Consider the following 24,170-nt stretch of genomic DNA (forward strand, 5'->3'; position numbering starts at 1 on the left):
GAAATTAACGCCAACCACACGCTCCTAAACCACCTCCATGAATAATAAGTGAGAGAGGCCCATCATAAAGCCACGCCTGGCGGGGTTCCATTTATACGAAACACTCGGAGAGGCAAAGCCATAGAGACAGAAAGTAGACCAGTGGTTGCCTGGGGCTGTGGAAAGAGAGAGGGAATCATTGCTAATAGCAAAGGAGTTTCTTTGACGGGGATGAAAATGTTCCAAAATTAGATTGTTACACAACCCTGTGATTATACTACAAACTGAGGACACTTTATTTTTTTAATTTCTTGCGGTACACGGGCCTCTCACTGTTGTGGCCTCTCCCGTTGCAGAGCACAGGCTCCGGACGTGCACGCTCAGCGGCCATGGTTCACGGGCCCAGCCACTCCGCGGCATGTGGGATCCTCCCGGACTAGGGCACGAACCCGTGTCCCCTGCATCGGCAGGCAGACTCTCAACCACTGCGCCACCAGGGAAACCCTCAACTGTGGACACTTTAAATGGGTGAAATGCAGGGGATGTGAGTTATATCTCAATAAAGACATTAAGAAAGAAGTTAGTGCATAATCATGACAACAATAGCCATTAATTAACAATAGGCATTCATCGAGCTGTGTCCTGGGCACTGTGTTCGACTTTACTCTTGACAAGCCTTGGCTCACATAACTCTCAATCAATCCTATCAGGTAGGCACAGTTTTCTCCCCAACCTAGAGATGGGAACACTGAGACCTGCCCAAGGTCACACAGACAGGAAGCACTGTGTAAACTATAAACCATCTCAGACCAGATTTCTCTAATGAAAAGTTTCCAGCTAATTGCATCCAAAGTGCATGCACACATGACACACGCACCTTTCTGTCCTGCTTGATTGAAAGCAGAGGAATTAGGAGGACAAACTCCCCAATTCTGGTTCCCTCTTTTTGGCACTCAAATCCTCAGAGCTAAGAGCTCAGTCCTCAGCTAAGCTCCTGTGCCCTCAACTCCGGCCCCCCAGGCTGACCCTGGGCCCCCATAAGGTCTGTCCCGGGAGCGCCTGATACACATGTGCCCATGTCACACCATGGAAGGCCCTGTCTGCTGTCCCCTCAAGGGTTCCCGGGACGGAAGCTTTTCCAGTTTCCCTGCTCCTCACTCTGAGCCCTCTCTCCAGGCCCCCGTGAGGTCACAGCTGCCATGGGAACGAGAGGCAGAGACACCTTGAGCCTGGCATCTCACCTCATTATTTCGGGTATTAGATTTCAACCTGAGGGAAATATACACCCTTCCATGGGGCTGGTGGGAGTTTAATCTGCCCAATTTTGGGGGCGGGCAGGGCGGAGTGATTTGTCATTTTGTATCAAAAGTTTAAACAAAAAAGTATACGCCTGTACTGTCCAATACAGAGCCACATGTGGCTACTGAAATGTGCTGAAGTGTAAAAAAAAATACCGGCTTTAAAAGACTTAGTACGAAAAAAACGTAAACTGTCTTAATAATTTTTATATTAATTATATTTGAAATAATAGTTTAGTTATAATGGGTTAAATATATTATTAAACTAACTTCACCTGTTTCTTTACTTTTTTTTTTAATGTGGCTACTAGAAAATCGGGAATTACATTCCATCTATTGCTCTTTGAAAATTTAGAATTATTCCACCTCGCATTATATTTGTGCTGGAGAGTGCTTGGTATACGTGCTCTGAAGCAGCAACTTGATCCCTAGGAATGAATCCTGAGTAACCGAGACATATGTACAAAGATAAACAGATAAGAGTAATCATCGTTGCCTGTTTCAAACAGTAAAAAATTGGGGCAATGCCGGGCCACGGGAAACGGGTTAAATAAATCCTGGTGCATCCTAGACGGCCTGAGAAAATATGTTTAAAATATCATGGGACATCAGAAAATGTTCATGGAATATCATGACATGGAAAAACCAACAGGCAACAAAGATCTCATTTACATCCAAGTTCATATTGTTATACAAGTGTGTGCACAAGAAAAATTACGAAAGGTTCACAACAAAATAGTAAATTGTTGCAGATGGTAGAATGACAGGACATTTCCCTCCTCTAGCTCCTTATCTTTGCTTATCTGTCCTTTAACTTTTCTGCAATTAATAGGGATTACCTGTGTAATCTTATTTAAATTAAAAAAAATTTAACTTCAACAGCTATAATGAAAAGTAAAACAGAAAATACCTAACGCTGGTGACACTGTGGAGAAACTGGACCCCTCAGACATTGCTGGTGGGAATGGAAAATTGCGCAGTTGCTGTGGAAAAGAGTTTGGTGACTCCCCAATAAATTAAACATAGATTTACCACACAATCCAGAAATTCTGCTCCTAAGTATATAACCAAGATAAATGAAAACATACGCCCACAGAAAAACCCATAAATGAATGTTCACAGCACTACGATGCATAACAGCCAAAAGGTAGAAACAACCCAGATGTCCATCAACAGGTGAATGGATGAAGAAAGCAGCTCATGCAGCTCAATATCAAAAAAACAACCCAATCAAAAAACGGGTGGAAGGGCTTCCCTGGTGGCGCAGTGGTTGAGAGTCCGCTTGCCGATGCCGAGGACATGGGTTCATACCCCGGTCCAGGAAGATCCCACATACCGCGGAGCGGCTGGGCCCGTGAGCCATGGCCGCTGAGCCTGCGTGTCTGGAGCCTGTGCTCCGCAACGGGAGAGGCTGCAACAGTGAGAGGCCCACGTACCGCAAAAAAAAAAAACAAAAACAGGTGGAAGATCTAAATAGACATTTCTCCCAAGAAGACATACAGATGGTCAAAAAGCACATGAAAAGACGGTCAACATCACTAATTATCAGAGAAATGCAAATCAAAACTACAATGAGGTATCACCTCATACTGGTCAGAATGGCCGTCATCAAAAAGTCCACAAACAGAGCTGCAGTGAACATCTTGGTACATGACTCTTTTTGAATTATGGTTTTCTCAGGGTATATGCCCAGTAGTGGGACTGCTGGGTCGTATGGTAGTTCTATTTTTAGTTTTTGAAGGAACCCCCATACTGTTCTCCATAGTGGCTGTATCAATTTACATTCCCACCAACAGTGCAAGAGGGTTCCCTTTTCTCCACATCCTCTCCAGCATGTATTGTTTGTAGATTTTTTGATGATGACCATTCTGACCGTGTGAGATGATATCTCATTGTAGTTTTGATTTGCATTTCTCTAATGATTAATGATGTTGAGCATTCTTACATGGAAGTAACCTAAGTGTCCATCAACAGATGAATGGATAAAGAAGATGTGGCAGATATATACAATGGAATATTACTCAGCCATAAAACGGAACGAAAACTGAGTTATTTGTAGTGAGGTGGATAGACCTAGAGTCTGTCATACAGAGTGAAGTAAGTCAGAAAGAGAAAAACAAATACAGTATGCTAACACATATATATGGAATCTAAAAAAAGAAGAAAAAAAAAGGTCAGAAGAACCTAGGGGCAAGATGGGAATAAAGATGCAGACCTACTAGAGAATGGACTTGAGGATATGGGGAGGGCGAAGGGTAAGCTGGGACAAAGTAAGAGAGTGGCATGGACATATATACACTACCAAACGTAAAACAGATAGCTAGTGGGAAGTAGCCGCATAGCACAGGGAGGTGCTTTGTGACCACCTAGAGGGGTGGGATAGGGAGGGTGGGAGGGAGGAAGATGCAAGAGGGAAGAGATATGGGAACATATGCATATGTATAACTGATTCACTTTGTTGTAAAGCAGAAACTAACACACCATTGTAAAGCAATTATACTCTAATAAAGATGTTCAAAAAAGAAGTCTACAAACACATGCTGGGGAGGGTGTGGAGAAAAGGCGACTCTCTTGCACTGTTGGTGGAAATGTAAATGCATACAGCCACTGTGGAGAACAGTATGGAGGTTCCTTAAAAAACTAAAAGTAGTACTACCATACGATCCAGCAATCCCACTACTGGGCATATATCTGGAGAAAACTAATTTGAAAGATACATGCACCCCAATGTTCACTGAAGCACTCTTAAAATAGCCAGGACATGGAAGCAACCTAAATGTCCACCGAAAGAGGTATGGATAAAGAAGATGGGGTACATATATACAATGGAATATTGCTCAACCATAAAAAAGAATGAAATAATGCCATTTGCAGCAACATGGATGGACCTAGAGATTGTCATACTGAGTGAAGTAAGTCAGAAAGAGAAATATCATATGATATCACTTATAAGTGGAATTTTAAAAAATGATACAAATGGACTTATTTACAAAACAGAAACAGACTCACAGATTTCAAAAACAAACTTACGGTTACCAAAGGGGAAAGATGGAGGGGAGGGATAAATCAGGAGTTAGGGATGAACATAAACAAACTACTACATATAAAACCGATAATCAACAAGGACCTACTGTATAGCACAGGGGACTCTACTCAGTGTTCTGTAATAACCTATTGGGAAAAGAATCTGAAAAAAAATGGATATAAGTATATGTATAACTGAATCACTTTGCTGTACACCTGAAACTAACACAACGTTGTAAATCAACTACACTCCAATAGAAATTTAAAATTAAATTTAAAAAATAAGTACTAGGGGTGTAATGTACATGGTAAATATAATTAACACTGCCGTATGTTATATATGAAAGTTACTGAGAGAAAATCCTAAGAGTTCTCATCACAAGAAGAAAAGGATTTTTTCTATTTCTTTAATTTCATATCTATATGAAATGATAGATATTCACTAAACTTACTGTGATCATCACTTTGTGATGTATGTAAATCAAATCATTATGCTGCACACCTGAAACTTATATAGTGCTGTACGTCAATTATATCTCAGTAAAACTGGAAGAAGAAAAAAGGCCGGCAGCACAAATAGTTTTTTCCTCCCATATTCAGTTTGCTTGTTTACTAAAAACTACATATTTAAGGAAACAAAGAACAATATTTGATTAAAAACTGATTTAATAAGAAAGTGTTCTATCCATACAATGGAATATTATTTGGCCATAAAAAAGGATGGAGTACTGACACCTGCTACGACGTGGATGAACCTGGAACACATTCTGCTGAGGCAAAGAAACCAGACACAAAAGGCCACATAGTGTGTGATTCCACTGATGTGAAATGCCCAGAGTAGGCAAATCTACGGACACAGAAAGTGTGTGAGTGGGGTGCTAATGGATATGGGGTCTCTGCCTGGCCCTGGCCCCAACGGTCAGGCTGCCGCCCTGGTATGCTAAGCAAGGAGTCACTGGGGAAGGAGAGTCGTACAGACCAGGGGTCAGAGACAACACTCAGGAAGGAGGGCGGGAGGAGACTAGGCGCCGAGAAACAGGCCCAAAATCTCCCACAAGGTCCAGCCTCCCTCACATGACTTGCAAGGAAACCGAAGATCCCCATTTACCCGCGTCTGCTACGGGGCGGTCAGGACTATTTGAGCCTGGTGGTGAGGGGCATATAGAATACCACTTGCTTCTTCCTCCCAGAATCTGGGCTGCCCTCAGGGGTGTGAGGGCCTGACGGACTCCTCCGTGGCACACCTGTATCTGCTCAAGCCTCTGACAGGTGCCCCCACCACTCATTAAGAGATATTTACTGAGTGCCTCTGGTTTGCTGGGCACCTGCCAGATGCCAAGGATGCAGACACAAAAGGCAGAGCCCTCACCTCGCTGGGATCCAGGGTCCTAAGTGCAGTGTCCGCTTGCCAAGGAGCACCAAAGTTGGAGTAGGGCTTCCAGTCCACGGGGATGGGGTGGGAGGTGATGCCCAGTGGGATCCCAGGGGCTGAGGGCTGGCGCAGGCACAGTGGGAAGAACTCGGGGAGCTCCAAGCCCTTTAGCACGGGTGGGAGGCAGACTAGGAACAGGGGCACAGGAGTGGGGGGCGCACATGTCACACTAAGGCACTTAGACTTCACCCTGAGTTTCTGGAGGATGCTAAGCCACAGAACAAGATCCCACGTGCCCGGCAACCGAACGGAGGGCTGATGCCCACTGAGGGCTGGGTACCCACTGAGAGGTGGGCAGGTGGAGCAGTCCAGGTAGGGAAGGGCGCTCAAGACACAGCTGAGAGAAGCAAGGGTGGTTGAGAGCATGCGGGCTGCTTTCTCCAGGGGCATGCCAGAGCCACCCTGCCTCCCTCCGTTTCCCCCTGCAGTGCCAGCTTGGATGCAGGCTCTGGGACTCCAAGTGGCATCACTGGGAAGGGCTTGGTGGCTTCCAGGACCCCCAAAGCTCTCCTGCTGGCTGTGTCCCGAGAGGCTGGCCAGTACTCAACCCAGGCATTGGCCGAGATCCTGCAACACAGAGATGCGCCCAGCCAGACAGAAAGGTGAGCTAACCCCATCGCTTCCAAGAGCGGCAGGTTCAACCTCCAGCTTCTCGTCTTACTAAACCTTCTCCCCAAGACTGTTAACATCCTCCTCCGTAATTCAGAGATAATAATAGCACTGCCTACACGTGGCTGTTCCTACCACGAAAAACAATCAAATCACATAAACAACATGCGTAATCGTCAAAGCGTGGGAACCCAAATGTCCATCTACTTGTGAACAGATGAACAAAATGCGGCATCTCCATCCAATGAAACATTATTCCACCAGGAGACAGAATGAAGCAGTGACGCTTGATACAACCTGGATGAACCTTGAAAACATGACATGAAGAAGCCAGACACTCAAGGCCACTACTGTAGGCTTCCTTTTATATGAATCTCCCAAAGTAAGCAAATCCATAGAGACAGAAAGTAGGTTAGTGGTTGCCAGGGGCTACGAGTTGGGAGATTAGGGTGACTGCTGACGCTTCTTTTTGGGGTGACGAAGATGGTCGGGAAATACAGTGGCGATGGCGGCACATCATTGTCAATGTGCTTAATGCCACTGAATTGTATGCTTCCCTGTTGGCCCAGTGGTTAGGACTCCACGCTTCCACGGTTGGGGCCCAGGTTCAACCCCTGGTTGGGAAACTAAGATCCTGCAAGCCGCAGGGTGCGGCCACAATAAATAAATAAAATAAAATGGTTAGGATGGCAAATTTCATGTTATATGAATTTTGCCCCCATTGAAAAAAAAAATGATATACACACTGAGCACTGAACCTGGCTGGAAGAGCGTAAGATCCTGGAGCCGCCATGCTTGCTAGTATTATTTCCCCAAAGCAATAATCTCATGGTACCCATGCGGCTCTTCAGCTGCCTCCAGGATCCCAGGGGAGAGAGAACTTGTGCACCTCCTGGAATTACAACCCAAGCCATGACTGAGCCGGGGCCTGGGCAGGGAGAGCGAGGGACCGGCCTCCACAGCCTGGAAGGGACCCTCCCCCACATGCCTGGCACCCACACGATGCTTCACGGTGCCGGATGCCCTGTTCCTCTCCTCCACCTGCCTGCCCCTTGGAAGCCATGTGCTGGGAGTGTACACATGCCAGACCACACCTCACTGCTGGGAATTTAAAGTAATCCAAAGATGCACCTGGGTGCCCTCGGTCTTGAGAATGAAGTTATCAAACTCGATTCTATTCCAAAGCAGAAGCAACGACAAGAAGATTAATTGCTGGCCTTCCTCCAGCAGCTTTCAACCCTTTGCTCGAAAACGTCAACCCGCTTTGTAAGTGCAAAAGCTGAGGGGTTCCCAGGAAGAGCTGACCCAGGCCCGTGCCAGCCTGAGGACGGCATTTATTTTAGGTACCGAGGGTCTTGTTAGGATATTTCCTTTTGTTTTGTTTTCTGCACAGAATGAATCCTCCAAATCTCAGGACTGGAGGGGACTCTGGGACAGACTGAAGGGACATGATTTTAGAAAACATTCTCCCCTCATGAGCAACGAGACAACTCAGAAAGCTGTCAGAGTGGGTGAGCATGACTCAAAGTCACAAAGACCATGCTCTGCTCATCCGCGCTCACCTTCCTACGGCTAGCCTCTGTTCTTTCCCATTTGCCTTAGAGCCGGAATAATAACCACCAAGTGTCAGCATTTACTCAGAGGCAGGAACTAAGCCAAACACTTGACACACATGATCTTATTTAGTCCTCATCACAGTGTCTGCCTTTCCTGGGGGTTATCACACCCATTTTACAGATATGGAAACTGACTCTCAGAAAGGGTAAGTCACTTGCTGAAGGTCACACGGATATAAGTGGCAGAACTGGGATTTGAACCCAGGTCTGTGACTCCAGAATCTGTCCTCATGACCATCTGCTGTGCTGTCTGCCAAAATTAAGAAGTGACTGGGACAATGAATACCTACCATTTACATCACTAAACAAAGAGAGACGTCTCCATTTTAATAAAAAGACTAAAGATGAGGAAGGGAGAAAAGCAACAGCTAATCAGCGGAGATTTGGGCACTTTTCAGAGTCTCTAGGAAACTGGTTTTCACATTCTTCCAGAATCTTCAGCTCCAGATTTACCAAAAGCATGAGGGCTTATTATGGTAGGACATTTAGGTAAAGAACTCCAGTATCAGGACTTCCCTGGTGGTCCAGTGGTTAAGGCTCCACGCTTCCAAAGCAGGGGGTGTGGGGTAGATCCCTGACTGGGGAACTAAGATCCCACATGCCACACAGCATGGCCAAAAAATATTTAAAAAAAAAAAAGAACTCCAGTTCCTTCTACAAGGAGCTAACACAGACTTTGCATTCCACTATGAACCTGTGAAGCACTGGACAAAATTAGAAAAAAATTTAAGACATCACTAAGCTTGAAAGAAAGGGAAATCCCCAGGTGCCAGAAGCAAGGAGGGGACTCAGACCCAGCAAGTGAGGTGGCCCAGGGGTACCAGAATATTTCCGGGCTCTCACAGCAAAGGTGTGGCTTCTAGCCCACTGAGTGACAGCAGTGGCCTTGGGTCCATACGAGTTAGAAGTGAGACTCCTATCAAAAGCTAGAGCACAAAGGGCTGCCTCTCCATATAAGGTGGGACAGAAAAATGTTCCCTGCTGGCCCAGAGAATCAACAAGGAAGCTGACTCTGCAGAAGAGGTGGCAGGGTGCAGAGGAGAGGAGGGGGACTCTATGATGAATCAAAACTCCAGGCCTGTGTCATTCACAAGAGAAAAATCCAAACCTCTGTGGCACAGGAAAGCCAAATTGAGGAATTAATGTAAAAAGTGTTTCCAGACCAGCGAAAGCCCTAAGGTACCCAGAACAACAAATGCAAAGCACTGTGTGAGGTACTTCTATAGCCCAGGGCACAGGGTACTCTCATGGGAGAGGTACTTCAGCTAAGCCCATCTCTACTTGGTGTGGCCTCAGCATGAATCTGGAGATGACTGAAAACCAGGGGGGAGCCAGACCAAAGATGAGCTCAGAATCAAAAACCAAACTACACAGCAAATGACCACCATATGGGATAACCAGCAGACACAGTTAATAAATGGAATGGACCCCTAAGAAGATGAGACAGCAGAAACTATACAGTAAGCTTCAAATTATTACAAATAATATAAGAACAGTGCCCTATGACAAAAGCAGTGAATCTGAAAACCTTATAGAACTTACAAAATGTTTTTTTTTTTAAGTCTATGGAATTTAAAAAACTAAGTTGGGTTAAGGCAGCAAAGCTGTAATAGCTAAAGAGAGAATTAGTGAATTGGAAGACAGACCTAAGGAAACAAATCAAAATACAGCACAGAGCAACAAAAAGATAGGAAATATGCAAGAAAAGTAAAGAGGCATTCAGGACAGAATGACACGGTTCATCCCCTTCCAAAGTAATTACTGAGGAAAAAGATTAGGAGAAAGGGGAGAGGTAATATCTTCATATCAGTCAATTTTAGAATAATACAGCATAAACCATTCCCAGGCAGGATAAATTAAATCCACACCTACACAAAGCACCTAAAAAAACACCACCAACAAATATTTTTAAACAGAGGGGAAAAAGCAGATTTCTACAAAGAAATATCAATCAGGCAAAAGAGATGACTTTTCAACAGCAAGAAGAGACCAAAAACTCAGTGCTGAGAGAAAACATGCAGCAACCTCAAATTTTATACCCAGCCAAATGATCATTCCCGTAGCCTGGCAAAATAAAGACATTTTCAGACAAAGCTGACAACTCACAGAGACTCGTTGCAAACTCCATGGAAAGGTGTGTTACATAAGAAGAAACTGAATTTGGGGACTTCCCTGGTGGTCCAGTGGGTAGGACTCTGTGCTCCCAAGGCAGGGGGCCTGGGTTCGATCCCTGGTTGGGGAACTAGATCCCATATGCATGCTGTGACTAAGAGTTTGCATGCAACAACTAAGAAGCTTGCACACCCCAACTAAAAAAGGATCCTGCATGCCGCAGCAAAGATCCTGCGTGCCACAACTAGACCTCGTACAGCCAAAATAAATAAATATTTAAAAAAAACCTGAATCTGTTAGGAAGAATGGTTGCAAAAATTAATAGAGTCTGCATAAAACAAAAACCAGTTATGTAGGTTTTTAAATTAAAGAAAAAATACTACAGAGTGATACAAATTAAAGTATGCTAAGGTCCCTGATCATTAGCACAACATCAAGAAAATGACAAACTTGAAGCATGTCAAAGATGGCAGGTGTGTCACAAGTGATACGAATTACTGAAGGAAGTTACAGAATACCCTTAAAAAGGAGATATATGGCCAGCTTCTGAAAGGTTTACAATCGAAACGATCTGTACCTGCCAACAACTATTGAACACTTATGACGTGTGAAGAGCTTTACTCAAATTCTCATTCAATCCTCACAGCAGCCCTGGGACACATTCGCATCATACAGATGAGGAAACTAAGACTCAGGGAGGTGAAGTTTCTTGCTTAGACAGTAAACAGCAGCGTCGTGATTCAAACCCACATCTACCTGCTGCTAAAGGTCAAGGTGGTGGAAGGCTAGTCTGTGTCCATGTGGGACTCTGGCCGAGGCCTTGGAGATGCAGGAGAGGACAAGATAAGGGAACTCCCGAGAACTACCAGGTGGGTGAGGCCTGTGAAGTGCTGGGTGCTCACCTGGGGTTCTCTGATCACTGAGACCCTGGCATGGGTGCTCAGGAGCTGGGAAGGGTCCCCCTCCCTTTCTCTTTCCATCGCTGTATAACTCAGCCACACCAACCGTGCTGCTGTCTCCTGCCTGGCCACCCGCCCTCCCTCCCAGAGGTACCTGGGCCCTGAGACCTAACTGCTCCCTTTCACCTCCCAGGGAGCTGTGCTGAGAACAGAAGGCCCACTTCTGACAGCCTGCCCGTCCACAAAGGTCACACTGTTGGGACAACAAAGGGCCTTTTTGTCCCCACGCTTAAGGTGATTTCCACCACTGGCAGAAATCACCCACTTGACCTTCTGGTTTTATGAATTAATAATAAAGATGGAGCCGGCGACAGGATGGCTGGCAGGACCAGGGTGCCAGGCTCCTCCTCGTCACCTTGCCCAGCCTCTCCAGGCTGGGAAAAGGAGGCCCTGCCTTATCTTCCCAAAGCAGTGGGCACTCCTGAGCCAAAAACGCCTTGTTCCCTGGGCTTGAGATAGCAGATACTAAAGTGCTTTGCAAAAGTAGAAGCATCTTATCGCGGCATTTTTTCTGTAGGATTGGGCGGTATGGCATATCTGAGCAGTGATTAAATTCCATGCTGCATTCTGGGGACCATTAACTCACAGAAAAATTACCCTGCCAGCGTGGGGATGGGGGAGGCGAGAAAGAAAGATGCATGAGGGATCTAATTGCTACTAATCCGTGGAGCTGAGAAGTCTTGGAGTGGATTGCCGGTTGCCTTCACGCAGAGAAAACACAACTTCTGAAACAGACGTGAGCCACACAGTCAGACCCAGGAAATGGAGGGGGTCTCTTCTTCTTAGCCCTCCCCACACCCCTCACACTGCTCATCACCAAGCTTGCCCTCCCTGGGGGTTTGGGGGGGCATAGCCCACACTTCTAGAACTTTCCACATCACCCAGAGCTAATCCTATCTGCCTTGAGGTCCGATTCTCCCCTTGCCAGCTGGGTAAACAAGTGTGTGGAACACTGTTAACAAGGGCATGGGGCAGCAGTGTTGCCTCTCACAGATAATACGACTTGGGGTCACTCACACTCTCCACCTATGTTATGTCACATGGGAGAGGTAGTTTCTCCTTGCACCCAAAAAAGAGTGTTGTTTTGTTTTTTACAGTGTATTCCTAAATTTATTTTTATTTAATTTTTATTGAGTATGGTTGCTTTACAATGATGTGTTAGCCTCCACTGCACAACGAAATGAATCAGCCATACATACACATACAGATACCCCCTCCCTTTTGGACTTCCCTACCACAGGGCATTAGGTGAGTTCCCTGTCCTATACAGCATGTTCCCATCAGCTGTCCATTTTATACATAGTATCAATAATATATATGTGTCAATCCCAGTCTGCTAATTCCTCCCACCCCACCCCTTTCCCCCTTGGTATCCATACATTTGTTCTCTACCCGTCTCTACTTCTGCTTTGCAAGTAAGATCATGTATACCATTAAAGAGGCCTTGTTTTGAATTTGGGTTCCACACACAACATCTAAGCGACCTTTAATTATATTTTGTTTTTATTGAATTATAATCGATTTATAATATCAAAATCGTGTTAGCTGCCGGTGTACAGCACAGTGATTCAGTTATACGTATGCATCTAAGTGACCTTGAGCAGTCACCTGCGTGTCTGAGCCTCAGTTTCCTCATCTGTAAACGGGTAACAAAAGTCCCACTGGGCTCTTAGGAGGATGAGATGATGGATGGAAAAGGCCCAAGAAAGAGCAGCTGTTACCTCATCCACAGCTCTAGACCGTCTCGTTGACTGCCACGTCTTCAAAGGGGTGGAGACGGCGGCTCAGAGAGGGCTGCGGCCTGGAGCAGGCGTCCCAGCACTGCCGCATGGGGCAAGCCCGATGATCGCCGGCCTCCGAGCCCTATTCTGCAGCTACTGCTAACATGGGATGACCGGATCCAGGTGCACAGAGTGCAAAATGGGCCAGGGCAGGGGGTGCTTCTGGGTGCCCAGGAATTAGTTCACTTGCTACCCAGCTCTTTCCCGCACGTTTCCACACTGGGAGCACCCAGGGAGTGGGCAGAGGTCTGGACAACCCACCCGACCAAGGCAGAAAAGGTTCCAGAGGGCTGGGGTCACTTGGCCCTCCCTGCTGTGGTTATGACCACTGCTCCCAGGGCCCCTGAGAGCTCAGCCTTTGGGAACCAGTCCTCCCAGATATGTTTGTTCCTCCCTCAGCAGGGAGCCACCATTTTTCATTCTTCTAAAAAAATATAAGTGCTCTTATTATTACTTTCTTATTGGGATCTGATTTACATACTGTGGAATGTATCTTCACTGTTTTAAGAATCTCAGGAAAGTTGAGGGTCCACATCTCCCAGAGCCCCACGGACACAATTCTGCACCCCACTTTATGGGTTTCAGAGACTCCCCAAGGATCCCAAGTTAAAACCACAGTCCACCCCAGAGGAAACGGAAAGGGAGCCAATAGGTCTTGTTGACCATTTAGCTCCACAAGCCTTGGTGACAACAGGGTGAACACAGTGGTACCGGCCGGTCTGCCCTTACCACTCAAGGCCCCGAGCTTCAGGAAGGCAGGGGAGGTGTCATGCCACCAGGGCATGTGGCATGTGGTGAAGGGGCTGAGGCTGTGGTCTGGGGCTGCTTGAAGACTTTATAACCCAGGAGTACTGCCCAGCCGGGAGATTCCAGTGGAAAATGCAGTGCCACCCCTAGAAGCCAGCCCAGGCCACACAGGCCTCCTGCATCTCTGGTTCCCTCCCCAAAGGATGAGGTCCGGGGGTCAGACCAGGACTTGAATCCCGCCTCTGCTTCTCAGTGGCCTGTGGCAGTCACGTCCTCTCTTCAACCTTGACTTCCCCATCTCTGGAATGGGAAGGCCACAGTGTTCCTGGGAGGATTCCATGAGCCACCGCGGGGAAACTTCATAGCTCAACACAGTGTCTGGCAGATGACAGGCGCCCGATAAACATTAGCTGTGGAGCTGTCCTGGAGCCCGAAGGAAAAAATAGGCCCCTCCACTTTTCCCAGATTCCTCCTCGTATTCTTTCTTTTCCAATTCCAGAAGCAGACACGGGGTTGGGGGGACAGGAAGCGGGGGCCACCTCCAGGCCAGCTCAAGGTGGGGACAGGGAACACGCTACAGTGAGTGATTCCTTTCTTCCTGTCCAGCGTCCACGTCACACCTTGGGACACACATTGGGCTTGACACCACACCTGCCACGGAGAAAGGCCAGCTCACCACTCGGACACACAACCAGAATGCCTTCGCTCGGGTTTTTAATATGAATTTTAACAGTCTAGGTAGTCAGCTTTCCTGGCGCAGAAAAGATGTTTGGGAGTACTTGTCTATGTTTTAAATCAGTCGATGAGACTCTGACAGGCAAGGCGAGGTGGGCGTGCAGACCCAAGGATGCCCTGCGTGAGCGAGCTTGCGCTCAGGCCTATCTTTGGCAGGGCTGACGTGGCCAAGGCCAGCTGCTGGTGTGGCACTAGATTTTATACCGGACACCGGCTCCTGGGCAATACTCCCTGGGTTATAAAGTCCCCAGGGCCTTCACCCCTTCAATGTGAACCTCTTGTGTTCTCGCTGAGTACAAAGGTACCGAGTACACTGCCCACTCTCGGGGAGCTCCAAGTTTCAAGGGGGTGGCAGGCGACAAAGCTGACAATTATAACAGGGCGTGATGTGAGCTATTACGGGAGGGAATGCAGGAGTGCTGACGATGGGCATTTAACACACAAAGGTAGGAAGGAGGGTAGCCAGGGATGGCTTTCTGGAAGGAAACAATAGCTAAGCTGAGCTCTGAACGAGGAAGAGCATGAGTTTCATAAAGAGACGAGGCAGGGCTTCCCTGGTGGCGCAGTGGTTGAGAGTCCACCTGCCGATGCAGGGGACGTGGGTTCGTGCCCCGGTCCGGGAGGATCCCACGTGCCGCGGAGCGGCTGGGCCCGTGAGCCACGGCCGCCGGGCCTGCGCGTCCGGAGCCTGTGCTCCGCAACGGGAGAGGCCGCAGCAGTGAGAGGCCTGCGTACCGCAAAAAAAAAAAAAAAAAAAAAAAGAGAGGGACGGGGCAAAGAGGAAACGTGCGCGATCTTCACCTGGGTGGTGGTTACAGAAGTATGGCCATATGCAAACGCCGCATTATGTGAGATGGGAAGAGTGCTCCAGGCACAGGGAACCGATTGTACAAAGGCCTGGTGGTGAGAAAAATATACGGGCAGGCTGTTCCTACCCCTTCTGGGTTCCTAGAAATCTGAGGGGCAACGAAACACAGTGAAAGCACAGCAGTAGCAGGACAGTGAGCCTGGGGATCCTGAGATCCCTACTCCTCCGCTTATGAGCTGTGGGACGGGAGGCAAGTTGCTTTACTCCTCTGAGCCTCTGTAAAATGGCCACAGTACCACCTTCCCTGGAGGACTAGCATGAGGATTCCAAGAGAGTGCATGCAAAGGGATCACCCTGGTCCTCAGAGAGGCGGGGGAAGCCTAGCAACCCTGTGGGCACAGCCTGTTCTCTGGCTGCCCTGGACCTAGGGCTCTTCCCCCTTCTCAGGGATGCTTCCCAAGGGTTCTTATAGGAACACTCCACCCAGCCCGCAGGATGCTGGGAGCTGACGTTCCCATACCAAGTCAAGCACTGCCACCCATACATACACCCTTCTTGTTGAATCTACACCGCCACCCCACGATCCAGGTGGGAGCACTAACGCTCAGAGAGGTAAAACGACTTGCTTAAGGCCATGCAGCTGTGAAGAAGTGGCACCAAGACTTAACTCTTACTTGTGGCTCAGAGCAACCAGGACCTATCAAGGTATTTAAAGCATGGCTGATAATACTAAACACTTGTGCTTGTTCTAAATACTTCAGGCGAATTCACTCACTTAATCCTTCCCAACAACTCAGAGGAAGGTACCACTTTTATCCCGATTTTATAGTGCATGAAACTGAGGCATTCAGGGCATAAATGACTTGCCCAAGGCTGCATGCCTATCAAGACCCCTTAAATCAGGTTCCCATCCCAACCTGAGCCCCATGTCCACGTCCTCATCTCACACAAACCTCATTCATTGTCCTCAACTTGTTCCTGCCAAAGGACCTTTGCATTCGCTGTGCCCTCTGCTCCAAATGCCAAATGCTCCGACTGGTCTTCACGCAGCTGGTTCCTTCTTACTTGGGTCTATTCCATTATCACCTCCCCCGAGAAGCCCTCCTGGTCCCCTCAAAAGAAATGTTTCCTTGCCCCTCCCCCAACTCTCATGCCGTCGGATTGTATCTTCTTCACGGAACTTGACTCCAGTGGGTTGATCTGTTTATGCTGTGCATCTCCCCTCAGGAAATCAACCTCTCTGGGTCTGAATGGATAAAAGCGCTCAGACTGTGCCAACTCCTTTCACAGAACTAGGGGGAAGTCCACTTGAAGTTCAGATAACGGAAGGCATTATCCTCTCCTCTAGTCTGACCTCAGAACTCCTTCCCTGACCTCCTCTGTCTCCCCTCCCTCTTTGGGGTGTGAAATCTGAGTTCTGAGCAGCAAAAAGGGAAGTCACATCAGCCACCTCTAGGAAAGCAACAAAGCACGGAACCCTCAGCTTCTATCATCCGGGTCGGAGGCTGGGCCCAGGAAACTGACAAGATTCCCAGCATGCTCTGCAGCCCCGTCACCTGTCAAACCCACAACCAGATGGAATTCCCCCAGACTGCCTGCCACGAGGGGCTGCCTGAGAGACTGCGGCCAGCCCACCCTTCCTGCAGAGATACCAGCCTCAGAGAACCCCCATTTCTAACCAGCCAGATTTAAGGCAGCCAGAGGGCACTCAAGAAATAATAAAAACAGGGGAAATCCAAGAAACTCAGGTGACAGGAATCCTACCTCCTCTCTCACGTGCGCCTTGTTGAACTAGACTTTATAAAACTTTTTGAATAAGTGAAAGTCACACATGGTTCAAAATGAAAACATAAAAAAGTTAACAGTGAAAAGCTCACCCCCCCTTCATCTTTTCTACCAAATCCCCCAATAAGTATTATTCTTAATTCCTTGATGCAAATAAAAGTTACAAAAATATACTCTTACTCCCCCTCTTTTTAAAAAAAAGGGGTTCCATGTGATATATATGCACCACAACTTTTTTTTTCTCCAGTTGAAGATAGCTCTATATTTGTACACAGGAAGGTGTCCGCGTACATGTCTGTGTATGTATGCATGTGTAGACGCAGACACCAATTATTAAGGGCTTTCTGTAATTTTCACCCAATTCTCCTGGAAAGAGGTGTTTAGATTGGGAATCAGGTGTTTAGATGGGGAGTCAGGAGGGGTCATTTTTCAGCTCACGCACAAATGGCGGGGCCGCTCCCTCCAGCTGATCCACCATGGCCGCTGACTGTCTGCACTAAACTCGAAGCAGGCACCAGGAGCCAGCTCCTGACTGGAAATAACGCTGCAGCTACTGTTTTCTTGAGCATTTATCTACAAAATACTAGCAGAAATCCCATTCTAGAAGGAAGGAAACAGAGACAGAGAGAGGTAAAGTGACTAGCCCAAGGACACACAGCCAGGAAGTAGCGCTGGCGGGGTTGACACCCGGTCTGCCCATTGCCAAAGCCAGTCTGCCCACTCACCTGGCCTCTCTCGGTCTTCAGTCCACACCCCCCTTCACGGCCCGTAATAGAACCGGGTGCCAGGGTCAAGTTCCCAGCCCGGCTGGACTTGGGCGGTCAGGCGCTTCCGCCATCACTTCCCTGCGGTCAGCTCGGCCCGCAGCCCGGCCTCCCGGTGCGGTGCGCCCTGCCCCAGGCGGATACGGGGCGCACAGCCTCTGCGGGCCCGGGAGTCCGGGCGAGCTCCACGAAGGTCGCCGGGCTCCAGCAAAGTGCTCTTCGGGCGCTGCCTCGCTTAATCCTCCCAGTTACCCATGGTGGGGTAGCGGGGGACCCGCCTGAAACCATTTTACAGACGGGAGGCTCAGAGACCCGCTCACCCGCGCTAAGGTCGCGGGGCCGGGCTCCCACCCAGCTCCCGCCGACTGAAAAACTTTCCTCCCCCTGCGTAATCCTGAATCCAAACGACTTTCAGGTGCGGGTCGCGTACAACAGCTGAGCGTCCATGGGCGCCAGCTCTCCCGGCCCGGGAGCCCGGACACTGCTCCCTCCCGGGTCCGCAGTCCCAGGTTCAGGGGTTCCCAGCCAACTCCGAGAGCACCGAGGCAGAGCTGCCGCGACACTTACTCAGCATCACCGCAGCCTGCAAAGTGGCCGGCGGGGACCCATTTGAAGGAGGGGGAGACTGAGGCGCAGAGAGAGCCAGCTACTAGTCCAAGGTCACACAGCGCGATGGCCCGAAGCCCAGCGGGTGGCCGTGGGCTGGCAGCCCCCGTGCCAGCCGGCCAGCGGTCGCGGTCCCCGTCACCGTCCCCCGCGGGATACTCACAGCCTGTCTTGCCCTCGAGCTCCCGCACCTCCTCGGACGCGGAGTGGGTAGCGCCCATGGTGCCCGCGGCGGGGGCCCGGGGGCGCTCGTCCCTCCCAGGCCCTGGGCTGGCGTCGGCTGCACAGCGTCGGGTCCGGCCTCGGGTCCGACACAGGTCGGTACGCCAGGAACTGGTCTGAGCCGCGGGTTCCGCGTGGGGTGCGAGCGCGGCCTCTTATAGCGGCGGCGGGCGGAGCGCCACGGTCCTAGTGCGCTCCGGCTTCGCGCATTGCCGGGAGTGGGGAGCGCCCCGCCCCGGGCCGGAAACGGCGGGGAGAGAGGTGAGGAGAGGAGGGGGACCCAGGTTCCCCATTCCCCACAACCGCGGCCGTGCTCGTCGCGCCTCACCCCTTCCGCACCCCTGCCGGCTGTGGGAAGAAGGTGTGAGCAGAGTTGGGGGTATAGGTAGGAGGCATCAGACCCCACGGAGGTTCCATGCCCACCGCCACCCCTGTTCCACTACACATCCTCCCAGATGTCGGGAGGGAAACTCCCTGGGAACAATGGAGAAGGATAGCATTAATTATCTCTATGGTGAACAGCAATAAAGATAATAAAATAATCATAATCCAACCTGAATGCCCAAGTGGGGGGCTTTCTTTGGTTTATTCCAGGAAAGCCCACCCTGATGAAGTGGGCACACCCACGTACAAGACTGGCCTGTCCTAGCTACTCAGCCTAGTTGCTTAGGGTGGGGACGTTCTCAGTCTTTAGGTTCAGGGATTCTGACTCAGGCAGGGCCCAGGAGGCTGCATTTCAAACTACCAGAGAGAATGCCATCCTTCTGGGAGAAGTTTTGCCTGAAGCTGACTGAAGGAGTTGGGTTCCGTAACCAGGTTGGGTGACCCCGGCCAGTCCTGCCACCTATCTAACCATGATTCCTTCTCCTTAAGATGGGGATAATAATAGTTAATGAGACATAGATCAGAAAGGCCTGGCCTGGGACACAGCGCAAGACAGCCGCTGTGGAATCATGTCCACTTTACAACAGAGGAACTGGTTCTCAGAAGGGTCACATAGCCAGGGCATCAATTCAAAGTCAACACTTTCCCTGTCTCAAGCCCAGGCCATTGTGCTCCACGTGCCTGGTGACGTGGCCATCAAGGATTGGCATGTATTCAGGGTCTGTCCTGGGTGCCAGGCTCCGCTGACAGCGCTGGGGGGCGGCGGTCATGGAGACTTGATCTGGCTCACCTACATCCACATCACAGAGCGCTGGGGAGGGAGTGCTGAGAACCAGGTGCCCATACCTGCAGGCCACAGGTCCAAGCTGAGGGTTATAGCACTTTCCAGGGACAAGGATGCCGTTCAGAGTCGCCAGGGGCCTCCTGAAACCTGCCAGAGCAGCAGAGTCAGCCCCCTCCTGGTTGAAAATCCAGCTCCCCTTTACACTCTGTCAGGACACTCACAGAGCTGGGGCGGCACCTGGAATGTGCATTTGCAAAGCTCGCGGGCGGTTCTGAGACCTAGCCAAGCCGGGGAAATGTTGGCTGTGGGGGCATCAGCTGGTCCAAGCAAACTGGAAAGCCGCCTGGGAGACTGCATGTCAGGTCAGAAGGAATCTAGAAACCCAAACTGGCCTCTGGATCAAGAAATGGGGCCCTGGGCCCCTTGGGAATTACCCACAACTGCTGGACACAATTTTGTTCCGACTCAAAATATCTGTTCCTGGAATTTTATTATATTAAATTATCCAAGGATTAAATGCTGGGGCTTTTTGCTGGGGAGATAGAAAATGATGTTCTCATGGCTACATCTCCTCCCCTTTGGCATGGTTGCTCTCAGAGCTGGTACAGTACAGGTGGGCGGGGGTAAAAGCCCTGGGACAGTGCCCTGGGGCAGGCAGGGGGCACGTGGCCTGGCTCTGCCCCTCGGGTGATCGCGGAGAGACTCCCAGTGTATGGGGTGAAGGGAGGTGGTCTTTGCTCCATCGTCTGTCTACCCAGTCAACTTCATCTCAAGCTCCGCTGGCCACGGTCAGTTTCTAGACTAGCATTTGTGCTGGTCCCTTCTGCCAGGAACTCCGCTGCTCTCCATTTTCCCGTGATCGGGGCTCCTCAGATCTCAGCATAAACATCACCTCCTTGGAGAGTCCTTCTCAGGGCCCCCATCCGCTCTCCTGGGTCTGCTGCCATACAGGCCACCTTCTCCAGCCAGCGGGAGCTGGAAGGCTGGGTGTGATGAGCACAGGGAATTTGTTCCTGGTGGCAGGGCTTGGAGAAAGAAGCGGGAGCTCCTTGTGGCAGCAGGAATATGCGGGCTTGCTTGTTCATTCATTGATTCATCGCCCATTTATCGAAGGCCTGCTGTGTACAGGGGCCTGCCTGGGGCCTGGAGCCACACTTCTGCTCTTAAGGGAGTCCTGGAGGAGTGGGAGACAGACACACAGGAGGTGACAACGCAGCGGGGTAAACAAGGCCCCGCAGAGATCTGGAATGTTCAAGCTGGAATGGCCGCTGGAGAGACTGTTAACCCCTAAGCTGAGCTTTGGGGAGTCCATGACTGTCCCAAACTGTGGTCCCAAAGGGACATGCCAGAGGCAACTACTGGCTGGACAGAAGTACCTGTGAGGTTTGGGGGCCCTGAGGTCACCCACCCTCTGCCTGGGCTTTGCCTCCTTCTCTGGCAATGATGCACACACACGGCAGGGCTCTCTGCACACAAAGCCTGCTGCCACTGTTCCAGGACATCAGGCCTTTAATTCAATCCTGCTAATGGCGTCAGAGCACCAAGGAGGTCTGGAGCGCTGCGTGGGGTCTGGCTGGGCTGATTGGATCTGTTGTCTGGAGCCCTGGAAGAGGGGGCACCCTGTGTGGTGATCTTTATCCTCCCCCTCACTCAGTGTGACCTTCGGAGAGCTAGGGAACACTTTGGTCACCAGGCAACTGCCTCTCTTCTCCCAGAGGAGCTGATTACAAACAGTGGCTGCAGTGAGAATGGCTGGTACCTGTGAGGCCACCAAGGGCAGCTGAGCCCAGAGATGGTGAGGATGGTCTTCATTCGTCTAAGGGAAACAGACTACCGAACCACACTTGGGCAAGTGGCTTTGCCTCCCTGGGCCTCAGTTTCCCATCTGTAAAGTGGGAATAACAATGGTGCCTTCTTCATGATGTTTATGAGGGTTAAATGTGGATTCACATATCTAAAGGGCTTAAAACAGTGCCTGACACAGGAAGTGCTATCCAGTGGGGTGCAGGTAAACAGGCCCTGAGAAAACAGAAGAAAAGCTCTACTTTGCAACATTGCCCATTTCCCTGTTGTAAATACTCCCACCATGGTCAATTTCAAGGTACCAGTAATTGAACAATGGGCTTGCAAAATTCCTGAATGTTTAATAATTCGTTCTTGCAAGCTGGTCTGAGACAATTCAGCACACCACTACACAGTAGGCTGTTATTATGATTCGTATGTTCATTTGTCCATTCATTCATCTATTCACTCATTCACTACCGAGTGCCAGGAATTCAGATACTACAGTGAGGTAGTCTCTGACCTCAGAGTCTGGAAGGAAAAAGATAGGAACAGACCATCATTAGTGCGCACACTACTGGGTACCCAATACATGCCCATTTTATATTTTTTAATTTTTAAAATAAATTTATTTATTTATTTTTGGCTGCGTTGGGTCTTCGTTGCTGCACGTGGGCTTTCTCAAGTTGCAGTGAGCGGGGGCTACTCTTCGTTGCGGTGTGCAGGCTTCTCATTGCGGTGGCTTCTCCTGCCGCGGAGCACAGGCTCCGGGCACGCGGACTTCAGTAGTTGTGACTCGCAGGCTCCAGAGCGCAGGCTCAGCAGTTGTGGCGCACGGGCCCAGCTGCTCTGCAGCATGTGGGATCCTCCAGGACCAGGGTTCGAACCTGTGTCACCCGCACTGGCAGGTGGACTCCTAACCACTGTGCCCTGGACCAGGGAAGTCCTGCCCATTTTATTGATGGGAAAACCAAGGTGTTCAGAATGGATGGTAAACCAGAATCAGAGTACACATATGCACTTGTGTAAATGGCAGTGCACCCGTATTGCTCTCCTGGCCCTCTGATCACTTAGCTTGGGGGGGGGTGTCTCCAAAGGGTTGGCAATGTTCTGGGAGCAACAAAACACTTCTTAATTTGGGGACCACTGACCCTATGAAAGTTACAGGGATTCCAAGTGCCATCTTGCTTGGCCTTTGACTTAGAGCAGACCACACCTAACCACTTCAAACAGGTGAGGATCAGTGCTGCTCTTGTAAATAACGTCCAGGGAAGGAAGCCCCAGAAATGGCTACACCAGTGTCTTGACTCTGAAACAGCTTTTCTCTTAAGCTCACTTAAGCTCCTTATGCTGGTCTCATATGCCTTGGTCTCTTGGTTTCAGTGTGAATGGAATCAGAGAAGAATCATCCCCAATTTGAATTTTGAATTAAAGGTGTCCTTTTGGTTATCTTTTATTTGTTTTACTTATTTTTTTGTTGCTAATATATTTTTTAACATCTTTATTGGAGTATAATTGCTTTACAATGTTGTGTTAGTTTCTGCTGTATAACAAATGGAATCAGCTATACATACACATATATCCCCATATCCCCTCCCTCTTGCGTCTCCCTCCCCTCCCTATCCCACCCCTCTAGGTGGTCACAAAGCACCTCCCTGTGCTATGCGGCTGCTTCCCACTAGCTATCTGTTTTACATTTGGTAGTGTATATATGTCCATGCCACTCTCTCACTTCGTCCCAGTTTACCCTTCCCCCTCCCTGTGTCCTCAAGTCCATTCTCTACGTCTGTGTCTTTATTCCTGCCCTGCCCCTAGGTTCTTCAAAACCATTTTTTTTCACATTTCATATATATGTTAGCATACAGTATTTGTTTTTCTCTTTCTGACTTACTTCACTCTGTATGACAGACTCTAGGTCCATCCACCTCACTACAGATAACTCAGTTTCGTTTCTTTTTATGGCTGAGTAATATTCCATTGTATATATGTGCCACATCTTCTTTATCCATTCATCTGTCAATGGATATTTAGGTTGCGTCCATGTCCTGGCTATTGTAAATAGTGCTGCAGTGAACATTGTGGTACATGACTCTTTTTGAATTGTGGTTTTCTCAGGATATATGCCCAGTAGTGGGATGGCTGGGTCATATGGTAGTTCTATTTTTAGTTTTTTACGGAACCTCCATACTGTTCTCCATAGTGGCTGTATCAATTTACATTCCCACCAACAGTGCAAGAGGGTTCCCTTTTCTCCACACCCTCTCCAGCATTTATTGTTTGTAGATTTTTTGATGATGGCCATTCTGACTGAGGTGAGGTGACACCTCATTGTGGTTTTGATTTGCATTTCTCTAATGATTAGTGATGTTGAGCACCCTTTCATGTGTTTGTTGGCAATCTGTATATCTTCTTTGGAGAAATGTCTATTTAGGTCTTCTGCCCATTTTTGGATTGGGTTGTTTTTTTGATATTGAGCTGCGTGAGCTGCTTGTAAATTTTGGAGATTAATTCTTCGTCAGCTGCTTCGTTTGCAAATATTTTCTCCCATTCTGAGGGTTGCCTTTTCGTCTTGTTTATGGTTTCCTTTGCTGTGCAAAAGCTTTTAGGTTTCATTAGGTCCCATTTGTTTATTTTTGTTTTTATTTCCATTTCTCTAGGAGGTGGGTCAAAAAGGATCTTGCTGTGATGTATGTCATAGAGTGTCCTGCCTGTGTTTTCCTCTAAGTGTTTGATAGTGTCTGGC

The 24,170-nt window shown here is 49.0% G+C and overlaps 1 protein-coding gene across 1 annotated transcript in view; it reads right to left on the bottom strand.

Annotated features, from left to right (window-relative positions):
* Positions 1-18,623, bottom strand: part of TESC (tescalcin) — a 63,444-nt gene extending 44,821 nt beyond the window's left edge. The window contains exon 1 of the mRNA XM_029222535.1: positions 18,419-18,623. Coding sequence (XP_029078368.1) covers positions 18,419-18,476 — 58 coding nt within the window. The 5' untranslated portion in view covers positions 18,477-18,623. The remainder of the gene's footprint in view (positions 1-18,418) is intronic.
* Positions 18,624-24,170: the final 5,547 nt, after the last annotated feature.

The sequence above is a fragment of the Monodon monoceros genome, unplaced genomic scaffold (genome assembly GCF_005190385.1).
Source record: "Monodon monoceros isolate NGI ecotype Baffin Bay Population unplaced genomic scaffold, NGI_Narwhal_1 Super_Scaffold_1, whole genome shotgun sequence".
NCBI lineage: Eukaryota > Metazoa > Chordata > Mammalia > Artiodactyla > Monodontidae > Monodon > Monodon monoceros.